Here is a 12,087-nt window from a genome sequence, read left to right as displayed (position 1 = left end):
TAGTGTGTCTGTATCACACTTAGTTAATTCTCTCAATATTTCAGACTTTCATTATTATATTATGGTGATCTGTGATCTTTGATGTTACTATTGCAAAAAGATTACGACTTGTTGAAGGCTCAGACAGTGGTTATTTAAAAATACTTTATTGCTAAAGATGGCTAGCATTTTTAGCAATAAAGTATTTTAAAATTAAGGTATGTACATTGTTCTTTAGACATAATGCTATTGCACACATAATAGACTACAGTATGGTGTAAATGTAACTTTTTTTTTTTTATAAATTTATTTATTTATTTTTGGCTGCATTGGGTCTTCGTTGCTGCATGTGGGCTTTCCCTAGTTGCGGCGAGCAGGGGCTACTGTTAGTTGTGGTGCGCGGGCTTCTCATTGCAGTGGCTTCTCTTGTTGCAGAGCACGGGCTCTAGGCGTGCGGGCTTCGGTAGTTGTGGCTCGCGGGCTCTAGAGCGCAGGCTCAGTAGTTGTGGCTCACAGGCTTAGTTGCTCCACAGCATGTGGGATCTTCCCGGACCAGGGCTCGAACCCGTGTCCCCTGCATTGGCAGGCAGATTCTTAACCACTGCGCCACCAGGGAAGCCCTAAATGTAACTTTTATATGCACTGGGAAACCAAAAAAATTAATGTGACTAGCTTTGTTTTGATAATTACTTTATTGCGGTGGTCTGGAAGCAACCCCGTAATGTCTCTGAGGTATACCTGTATTGTTTACTGAAGGACAACTTTATTCTTTTCCTAATGCAGTATAATTTCATTAAAAATATTTTCAAAGTAAGATTCTGTCTTGAGTGGCAGCAAGAAGGAGCAAACATAGCCTAGCTCTTCTTAATATACAGACTCTTTTCTGAAATGAGGGCTATGATTATTCACTATTTTGGGACTGGGTCAGAGCTTGAGAACTAAGCTTGAATCACAAGACTCTTGTGGATGAGTCCTGAGAGGGTAAAAGGAAATGCAGGGACTCTCAGGGGTGTAGGTGGTCAGTGCTCTGTTGCTGGCAGGATAATCCAAAATGGTAACCCCAAATCATTTTACATTTGGAGGCTCCTTTTGTACTTTTATATAAATATGAGTATTTCTGATACTCTGTATATTGAAACCACTTTGACCAAATAGTGAAACCAGGTTCCTGAGAGAAACTAGGAAGCCCTGAGAGATCAGAGTCGTGCTCTTACTTGGAACTTTTAATTCCTGCTCTGTGCTGATATTGGACCACATGGTTTCTTGTATTTCTGCACCAGGTTAGAATAGATTTGACTTCTCTTTCTAAATGTGTTGCTTTACAACCTTTTGTCTGATTTACTTTCTTGGGTTTACTAAATAGAACAGGTGATAGAGTTAGTAAGAGTTTGAAGCACGATTTTTCCAGATAATTCTAACATGGAAATATGGGAAGAGTTCATTGCACAACAAAGGAGTATTGGTACCATATAGTTAGGCTAAGGGCCATAGACCTAGATAGATTAATGTTGATTAATAACATGCGTTTTATGTGCTCCTATTTTTATTTAATCTGTGATAATATCCATTTTTCTGTCTTTCAATTTAGACTCAGATTGATGGACAACTTTTCTTAATAAAGCACCTTTTGATTCTTCGTGAACAAATTGCTCCATTTCACACTGAATTCACCATTAAGGAAATTTCCCTGGACCTCAAGAAAACTAGAGGTACTTCATTGTCCTGGCTGGCCCAGTTGGGTGTGTTTGACCTGTCCAAATGTGTCAGCACAGGTTACAGGTTTATTTTATGTTCATCTGCAATTTGTTTGCATGCTGTGCTTGCTAAGCATGTTACTTGTCCATACTAAGCTGAGCTGTCAACATCCTAATTACATCTAACTGGCTGTATATTCTTTATGAAGAGAACTATTTCTGAGCATTTCAACTTGCAAAAGAGTATTACCTCTCTTAGACTCTGCCACATATTACCATAACCAGTTAAAAAATGAAAAATCACTATAATAACTACTTAAGAGTGTCAGCTAATTGGAGTGATTTTAAACATTGAGTTGGGTTTGTTATTTCATAGAAACTGAGACAGCCAGCTGGGTAAAATAGGAAGAGTACTTATCTAAGAGTCTGAGTCAGGTTCTGTTCCTGGCCCATCATTTCCTGGCTTTTGTGATCTTAAATGTGTGTTTTAGCTTCCCTACCCTGTGTAAAACGAGCAGAATCCACTTGTCATGATGCTTTCACCAGAGTATCCAGATCATCAAGAGTGAAAATAAATGAAAATACATATTAAAGTGCTTTTGTAAGCTTAAGGTGCTTAAATAAACTCAAGTTGTATTATGATTAAATCAGCTGGTTGTTAAGTAATCATGTAGGTAGGGTCTTTGAGTTGGTAATAGACATGGAATCATCTTGGGAAAGGTGCTTCATCCGTCCTGATGGTTTGTTTCTGACTGAATTAACAAGTGATGATTTCTAAAAGATCAAAGTAGTTATTTTCTAAGATGTTGATCTTAAACAGTTAAGGATATACCATAAATATCCATCTCTTTTAATTACTTACAAATGTATCTAAACTTTGTCTTTTCTTAACCATTTCCAAGAGAATTAAGCTCTAACACCTTAAGCCATCCGTTTATGGAATGAATGAATTTCTCGCTTATGTATTGGGGGATTGAGAAAATTCATAGCCATTCAAATTACTTTCTGTATTCTGTGGTTTAGAGGAACTCCACATAATAGGATTTCCAAGAGGAGCGGGTTTGTTACTTTCCTAGTGACTGTGCTTATAAAATAGCGGACTTGATTTAACTCACCTGAGAGCCAAGTCGTCTCATCATGAGTCATATTAAAACAGCTTGTTCTTTTTCTTTTCCTAATGCACTCTCCTTTTCACCACAGAGAATACCTTTCGGTTCTGGTGGTATTTATTTATTTATTTAAAAATTTGTTTATTTTATTTATTTATTTTTGGCTGCATTGGGTCTTCGTTGCTGCGCACGGACTTCCTCCAGTTGTGGCGAGCGGGGGCTCCTCCTCGCTGCGGTGCACAGGCCTCTCATTGCAGTGGCCTCTCTTGTTGCGGAGCATGGGCTCTAGGCACGCGGGCTTCAGTAGTTGTGGCTGGCAGGCTCTTGAGCGCAGGCTCAGTAGTTGTGGCGCACGGGCTTAGTTGCTCCACGGCATGTGGGATCTTCCCGGACCAGGGCTCGAACCCGTGTCCCCTGCGTTGGCAGGCGGATTCCCAACCACTGCGCCACCAGGGAAGCCCTCTGGTGGTATTTAGATAGTAAGCCTGTATGTTATTCATATACTTTGTAATTTCTTTTTTAAACAGCAGCCAGATTTCCTGGCTTTTGCCTTTATAGAATGCATAATTTTTTTAGTTTATTCTCATCAGAGGCTTCCATCACCCAACCATTCTGGTTGATTTCCTGCTTTCCTTTCAGTGTGAGGTGTGGAAATAGTGCCTTAACCTTGAGGAATGCCAGGCGCTGATAGTCCTTACTTTATTTAAGTAATGGGACGAAGCAGGACTGATCTATTTTCTTTCGTATTTTTTCTAATTCATAATTTGTCGCTGCTTTGTTCTACTACAGATCCACTGAGGTGTGAGAAAATGAAATTCTCTAAAATTTTGGCAAATTTTGGTATAAAGTATGTTTTCCCTAAAACCTCATGAAGGTTATGTAATCCTGCCATATGATCACCTACAATTGTTCAGGTTTCTTATAGAAAAGACAGCAGAAACAAAGAGTCATTTACTAAAGCTTTACTCTGAATCTGATAGAGAGGTGTGTTTTTTGTTTTTTGTTTTCCCAGTAAGATCAGGGTCAAGGCAGGGAGTACAGTCTGGTGTGTACTTGTAAAACCAGGGTTGGAAGCATTTCATGCTTTGCTTTCTCCAGCCTGCCAAGGCAAAGCAAAGAAATGGTCTTTTCTTACTATCACTTAATAATACTTGCTATCTTTACTTTTAAGCCTCTAACCTCTCATGACTAACATTATACCTTATTGCATTTGAACATCAATGAGACCTGTTAGTACTTTGCATAGATTCTAATTAGTCTGGAGGTTAAGGGGTAAATATGTCCTTTTGGTGTTTTTTTTCTGGCTGACACATTAGTTTATTTTCTCTGCTTCAAATGAATAAATTTCTGTGCCAGCCAGATCTTAAACAAAAGAAGCTGGGTAAGTATATGAATCTTTCTTTAAAAACCTATTTAGCATCATAAAGGTAAAGCAGTGAAATTTTAAGGTATTGATTACCATTTATCCTTTTTCTTTTTTTCTATAAATGAATAATTGTGATTAATAGTCATTTTGCAATTCTGAGTTCTAGAAGATAATTATGTGTGAGTGCTGTAGCCATTGTTGGCACTAACCTTATCCACTCATGGAGGTGACTTGGTGGAAATGAAACCCCTCTTGCTCTGTGGTAGTAGAGAACTAGTGTATGTTTACACACTGAAATAGTAACTTGGCTTCTTGTTGAAACTGTACATGTTCACTGGATGAGTAATTTTGTTTCACAGATGCAGCATTTAAAATCCTGAATCCTATGACTGTTCCAAGATTTTTTAGGCTGAATAGCAACAATGCCTTGATAGAGTTCTTGTTGGAGGTGAGAAGGAGTCTGTTTCCTTGGTGGTGGGAGATAAACGATATTCTTTACATGTCTGGTAATTTCTAGGCACATAAAAACAGGAGGAAATTGTCATCTTCTCTTTAAGGGTACTCCTGAGATAAGAGAACATTATCTTGACTCTAAAAAAGATGTAGACCGTCATCTGAAATCGGCCTGTGAGCAGTTTATTCAGCAACAGACCAAGCTGTTCGTAGAGCAGCTGGAGGAGTTCCTGACAAAGGTATAGACCTTGGTGCATATTTGGTAATTGTGAATTCTTCCCTAGATTGCATTTTGTTTTTGTTCTTTTTTGTTTTTGTTTTTTTAATAGAAATCCATTTTTAATTTATTTTATTTATTTTTTTATTTTTGGCTGGCGTTGGGTCTTCAGTGCTGCGCGTAGGCTTTCTCTAGTTGTGGCGAGCGGGGGCTCCTCTTCATTGAGGTGCGTGGGCTTCTCATTGCCGGGTTTTCTCTTGTGGAGCACGGGCTCTAGGCGCGCAGGCTTCAGTAGTTGCGGCACGCGGGCTTCAGTAGTTGTGGCTCATGGGCTCTAGAGCACAAACTCAGTATTTGTGGCGCACGGGCTTAGTTGCTCCGCGGCATGTGGGATCTTCCCGGACCAGGGATCGAACCCGTGTCCCCTGCATTGGCAGGCGGATTCTTAACCACTGCGCCACCAGGGAAGCCCCTAGATTGCATTTTGAATTACTCTCATATGAAAACCTTGGCAGAAGGAGGCAGTAGGGGCTTCCCTGGTGGCGCAGTGGTTAAGAATCCGCCTGCCAATGCAGGGGACACGGGTTCGATCCCTGGTCCGGGAAGATCCCACATGCCGCGGAGCAACTAAGCCCATGCGCCACAACTACTGAGCCTGCGCTCTAGAGCCCGTGAGCCACAACTACTGAGCCTGCGCTCTAGAGCCCGCGAGCCACAACTACTGAAGCCTGAATGCCTAGAGCCCGTGCTCCGCACTGAGAAGCCACCACAATGAGAAGCCCACGCACTGCAACGAAGAGTAGCCCCCGCTCGCCGCAACTAGAGAAAGCCTGCGCACAGCAGCAAAGACCCAACACAGCCAAAAATAAATAAATAAAATAAATAAATTTATTAAAAAAAAAAAAAAGGAGACAGTAAACCCATGTCTTAATGATTCTGTCTAAGAAATCACCGTGTTTCCTATTATGGAAGCTTTTTGGTTTGAACTTTTAGGTATGCTTGCAGAGTTTTTCAGTTTTAAGAGAAAGTGTGCAAATATTGCAAAGTTAGTTATAGCAGACCTCTAGTTAGCTCTGTTCTCTTTATCCACGTGGTAGGGATCTGCATGTGGTCCGGGACTCTCACTTTTCCTGGATGAGGACCTGCATGGCAGTAATCACAGTCCTGTCTATCAGGGTTTCCTGTTACTTAAATGGACGATTTATTTTCCTCTTTGGTTTACATGCTATTTTTCCCTTTCATTTTGTGTAGGTAATTGGGAGTTGAAGATTTTATATCATTGCATTGTTAATTACCAGATATATGGATTTATAATAATCTGTCTATTTCTCTGTCTCCTAGCTAGAATCCATCAACTGGCAAATGCCAGCAAAGCATTGCACACACACGCACAAGCACGCACACATGCGTTGTAAGCACTAGAGTTCATACAGATACACATGATCATTTAAGACATTGTTTCTTAGAGTCTGTGGACCAAACATTTTTCACGTTTCACCGGGTCAGTGTTACTAGTATTCTGAATAGCAGAGACAGAGTAAATGATTTTAAAACCTTAAAATAATTTTCTTTAAAGGTAATTGTGCAAGTGCAGACTCTTATACCCCTTTTATTATAATTGGCATTGTAAGGCAGCCAGTTCTTCTACCTTGATAAATGATCACAAGAAAAGCAGTATCCATAGATGCAGAAAGGAAGCAGTATTTCATCTTTCATTTGGATGTATGCTTGTAGGTCTCAGTATTTACTATTTGGATGTAAGCTTCATCAACAAAATGTCCTCAGCTTGTTTCTAAGTTTGGACTGATTTTTAAAATATATATAGGTTTGCCTAATAAAACAAGCTGTGAGAGTGTATAGAGAACGTTCTTAGGTTGTCAGAAGACTTGTTTTTTGAGCCTGAAGACTCCAGGTGTGATTCTGGTCCCCTTTCACCTGTTGTAAATTGGCTTTTTTGTTTATGTAGCTCCTTCCTTGGGCTCTCTTTTTTGAGATGCTTTGTTTTCTTTAATTCTCATTACATGCCTGGTACCTGGAGTAAGTAAACATCTCCATTTCACAGACTAAGAAACTAAAGTTTTGCAGTGTGACCTGTATACATGAGATAAACATTTCTACAGCATTTTAATCTGTCTCGTGTAAACATCCTTCCTGATTTTTTGGTACAGTTAATGAAATTTCTTGAGAACAATAAAATTATAAAATTTTATTTTATAAAATAATGAAATTTCTTAAGAACAAGAAACTGGTTCTAGAAGAACTATTGCCTTGTTTCTTGCTCCTTGAGAAATAACCTTTCCTCTCAGTATTTGAATGGCCCTAGGGAGTGTAATACTGTTCTCTAAGTGTTGGGGGTGGCGGTTCCTATCAAAACATTTGGGTCAGTTATTTTCTAAAACTAAAAAACTGTCGATACTTTTTTTTATGTCCTAGAATTTTATTGTACTGAATATTGCTTGAAACAAACTCTTAAGTAGGGCTTGGAATAGTCATGGGTGGAGTAGAAAGAGCATAGCATTTCGAGGCAGGAGAGCTGAGCTCTGGACCTCCTTCTGCACCTCCTGACTGGGGTGGTAGTGGTCACTTAGCTTCTCCAAGCCTCAGTTTCTAATCTCTACAGTGGAGATAGCTATTGCATCCCTCCTCCCTACTTAAGGTTATTATGAGGACCAAAAGATGATTATATATATAAACATACTTTGTCAGTGCTTGAAGAAGTGTTATTTTATAGTAAAATGTGACAAATTTGAAGTGAAGATTTTGCTTTTGCAAAAAATCTGAATGAAAGCATTTTAAAGGAAGTATAATTTCATGTTTATAGAGAAGCTAAAAGTGTTTCCCCTGGTGGAACCAGTTTATGCTGAAAACTCAGACTTGTATTCCTCTCAAGCAGTTTGCTAAAGTATTGCAAGTTTATTCTTAATGTTCCCTCTGAAGGGAACATAATTTCCTCAGCAACACTATAAATTAATTTTTTTTCCTCGGCATAGTGTGTGTAATAGAATTTGACCTATAAATTTAATTTCTGTTCACAAGGAGTTATAACCTAATGGGAAATCAAGATGGAAAATATGTAAACATTAAGGTGTATACAGCAATGTCATTATGAGACAATGGGTCTGTCTTCATCCTGTAGGGTTTTAAAAAAGATAGGGCTAATTGGGGAAAACTTTTGAAGAAAATGCTCCTTGAGGTTTAACTTAAAGATAAGTATATTATCTAGGTAGTAAATAGAGATGAGTATACAAGTTTGTATTTGCTTTTAGTATAAAAATAGTTATACACAATATATGTCGTTATGAAATTGGTTAAATTCTGGAACAATCAGTGGCATAACAGGCAGCCATTACTATTAAAGCATAACAGTTAGATACAGAAAAATGTCTAGGATTTAGATTTAAGTGGAGAAAAAAAGTTTTCTGGGCACTGTGTTCCTACTTTTGTAAATGTAGACACATTAGTATGTTTATATATTTACGGTGGGAAATATTTGGGATAATATACACTAAACATGAACATGTTTTTCTTTAGCATTGTCTAACCTATAATTGTATGTATGACTCACTTTTAAAAGCTGCATCTCACAATAAAAAATAAAGACATAGAGAGGAGTTGAGTAACAGTGGAAAAGGGTGATTTTATATACATGGCAACATGAGCAAAGGCCTAGAGTGGTCCAGGAATATGAACTTGGTAGAAATAGAGAGAGGGCTGGAGAGGCCTGAGTTAACATTATACTGTGCCCATCCTCTGCCTAAATATTTGTGTGGCCTTCTTTATGAGAAATCTAAAAAGTTGGTGTTCAGGTTTTTCTAATGAGACTATCTGCTGAGGCCAAGGTTATGGTCCGGACCGTTGGCACGTAGCAGTCCATTTTTTACAGATGTTTTGTGCATTTCTGTCCTTCACCCTCCCTAGCTACAGCCTAGCCGTACCGTAATTTGCCATCTTAAGAACATTCTTGTCTGAAAGCTAAATGTATGGTTTTGCTTCTCTGTACTGATGCTGAGAAATGAAAAGAGAGGTGAATAGAGGGTGGGCATCCAATTCTTGTACCTAGAACACTGGCTAGTCAAATGTGCTTTTTGATGCTATCTGAAAATCTTTTTTTTTTTTTTTTAATAGCATTCTCTCTGTCTGTAACAAAGAAAAGGACCCTCTAGGTATATAAAGGAGATTTTGTCCAACTGCTGTGACATTTTTCTAATAACATACGATAGTAATTTAATGTTAACCTAACAGTCCACTGAAAGAGAGGCCTGTTTTGTGTTGACGTTTCTCTCGGTCTTCATTTTTGTCTTCCTACCCTGAAATGTTTCGGGCTGAATGCCTCAGGACATTGGTATGGTTTTCTTTTTGCAAAACAGTGTATGCCTTGAAATCACAGAAGAAGTTTTGCTAAAATATTTTATTGCTTGTAAAGGACTATGAGGTATGATGCATTTTCTTTTAGGGCTGCACATTTGATTATCATTATGCTTTCATACGTTCAAATGGTGTATCTTTTGAGAGCAGTACTAGTTTAATTTGTCATCAGTGAAATGAAACTTTTTTCTTTTTGTCTCCGCTACTAGGTTTCAGCACTAAACACAATGGCCAGTCAGGGAGGACCCAAGTATACTCTCTCTCAGCAGCCTTGGGCTCAACCAGGTACCCACATTTTACTGTTTGGGATTTCTTTTTTTAGGATGTCAGTTAATTTGCATTTATATAGTCCTGCTCCGACAGCTTGAAGTTGGTTTCCTACTCCTGCTGTGGTTTAGGTTAATGCAAGATTCATTTTGGAGCTGACAGGTCTTAATTGAGCCAACACGACTTGCATTTCAACAAGCATCACAAGAAAGGAAGAATTAAAAATATATATATACACACACACACATACATACATAAATACATACATATACGTACACACACACCCAGTTAAAAATAATATATGGCTTAGATGGAAATGCTTTTGAGTGCGGTGGTTTCTGTACACTTGATTTTCATTGTCTTAGAGTGAAAATACTGTGTTTGATAGTATGAAATTAATGGAGAGAATGCTACTGTTTCCAAGTATTATATGAAGAAATGTGGGACATTATTACATTTTAAGCAAGTTGCATCCTCTTTAATGTTTTAGAGTGTTTGAAAAAAATTATAAGAATGTGGTGTCATTTAGGAGTTGGCAGGCTCCATCATTGATTGGCAGAAGTGCTGGAGATGTTTCCAGTCTTAACTCTTTCCTAAATGTAAATTTTTTTGTGCTAGAAGGTGTTTTTTTCCCTCTTTAACATTAGACATTGAAAATCATGACTAGTTTTGTGGGTTATTTTTGGTCCATGTTGTGACATTTTAAGTTGTCATTAAACCAGAATAAATCATTTTGTTAGATTGATACTTCTGGCCATTCCCTGGCCCATATTGTGATAGAGATCCTTTGAAACTAAGAAGGGCAAGATGCCGAAAGAATCAAGTGTTTTAATTATGGGTGAGCTGTGTCCAAGTTGGTAGGAAGCTTTTTGCTCATAATGAGAGAGATCCAAAGAATGATTCTGGTTTAGCATCCATAAAAAATTGACTGTCTACAGGCACCCAAAACTGGAATTATGTTTTTAACATGATTGGTTTCCCATAATGAAAGAGTGCATCTGTCAGGTATTTATTTCTTTTGGGAAAAAGAATTGAGGCCATTCTAAAATTTTCAGTTATTTTTATTAGTGCCTCAGGTTAATTTGAAGTTGAAGTAGAACAAAGAAGTTGTAAGAGTAGCTATGTATCTCCTAGGAAGATTTGTAAGCGTAGAGAATTATCACTGGTATTTGAATGGAAGGCAGGATTTTATTTCAAAAATTTGTCATGTGAACTTCGATGATGTCAATATAGGTTTGCATTGATTTGCTTTATTTTGCAAATAAACTTTGTGACATGCTTTAGGCCTTTTGTTTACTGTGATGGAGACAGTGAATGTTATACTGGCTTTATTATTTTAAACCTTTGTTTTGTATATGAGATTGAAATCTTCGCCATCTTACTAAAGGACCGAGAGCATCCTTCATGCAGTAGTGTATTCTGTCAAGAGACAGAAAACCAGAGTCTTTTACTGACAATACTGGAAATTCTAACCATAGTGAGCCTGGTGGTAACCACTTGTTCTGACCCCTCAGGGTCAGGAGCAGGCTTGTCAGGCTGTAACTCAGCACTGATTCTAGAAGGAATTCTGATCATCTTTGGATTAATTGGGCTATTGGCTCAAGGTTTGTCATTTACAGAGCTTATTTAGAAATAGGACCTGATTTTATTTTGAACGTTAATGTAAATGAAACTCTTGGGTGCAATAAATCTTTCTTAAAATAGGTAGAAACCACCAAATTGTCATAAGTATAGTTAGTACAGCTAAGCCTAGGGGCTTGATGCATAATTAATGTATTTTTTTTCCCCTTTGGGAAGATTCTCTTTTGCTCAAAATAGGCGCTGTCATTTTCTCAAGTGGAGTCCTAATAGATCTCCCAGTGTTAGGTGTATTGTGCTCTTAAGTATTACTAGAATTGTCATTAGTAAAGCAGGAGTAGATGAAAGGAAACCGACAGAAGGACTAGATGAAATAGGGCTTGCTGTTTTGTCATTTAAAACATTTTGTTTCTTTCTAAGTGAGGAGATCCTGGCAAATGGAGCAGTGACACTTCAGTTTACCTAGTTGTTGTATCTTCCGTCTCATTTAGCCTCAAGGAGCTATGGAGTTGCTTTTTCTTGATCTGTAATATGAGAAGCCCACAGTTAAATGTCAAAGATTTTTAAGTCTTTGGGGTGGGAGTACCAGGGACAGTCTAGAAACTTATCTTGGGCCCCTAGAACCCAGGGTTAGTGGTTCATGCAGACTTGATCACCTTCTTGGGGTCATTCCATGCTAAACTCATGAGATTGAGTTATAGTTAGGATGCCAATTTGTTAATTACTCTGGAAAATATACCTTTTTAAGAATTAGGATACTTTATTTACAAGGCTCCACATAAAACTGGGCTCTGAAGACTGACCAGTGATCCCTGAAGTGTGTTAGTGACCATAGGACCAGAGCCTATGGAATTAATTGTCTTAAAGGAGCTTTCATCTGTTTATGAAAAATAAGGAATTCTTGGATTGTTTGTTCTTTCTTCTTGAGAGCATTGGCACCTTCTCACCCTGCTCTTATACAACCCTCCTCAATTAAAAAAATTTTTTTAACATGGTTAAAATTTGAACTGTGGAAAGGTATAAAATGAGAATTCTATCCTCCACCTCTAAACTAGTTCT

The 12,087-nt window shown here is 38.1% G+C and overlaps 1 protein-coding gene across 1 annotated transcript in view; it reads left to right on the top strand.

Annotated features, from left to right (window-relative positions):
* The window catches only part of COG3 (component of oligomeric golgi complex 3), a 60,199-nt gene that overhangs the window by 38,938 nt on the left and 9,174 nt on the right, over positions 1-12,087 (top strand). The window contains exons 17-20 of the mRNA XM_059902801.1: positions 1,568-1,688; positions 4,508-4,596; positions 4,706-4,840; positions 9,393-9,468. Coding sequence (XP_059758784.1) covers positions 1,568-1,688; positions 4,508-4,596; positions 4,706-4,840; positions 9,393-9,468 — 421 coding nt within the window. The remainder of the gene's footprint in view (positions 1-1,567; positions 1,689-4,507; positions 4,597-4,705; positions 4,841-9,392; positions 9,469-12,087) is intronic.

The sequence above is a fragment of the Balaenoptera ricei genome, chromosome 18, assembly GCF_028023285.1.
Source record: "Balaenoptera ricei isolate mBalRic1 chromosome 18, mBalRic1.hap2, whole genome shotgun sequence".
Lineage (NCBI taxonomy): Eukaryota > Metazoa > Chordata > Mammalia > Artiodactyla > Balaenopteridae > Balaenoptera > Balaenoptera ricei.
The sequence above is the reverse complement of the archived record's forward strand: the minus strand, read 5'-3'. Positions and strand labels throughout refer to the sequence as shown.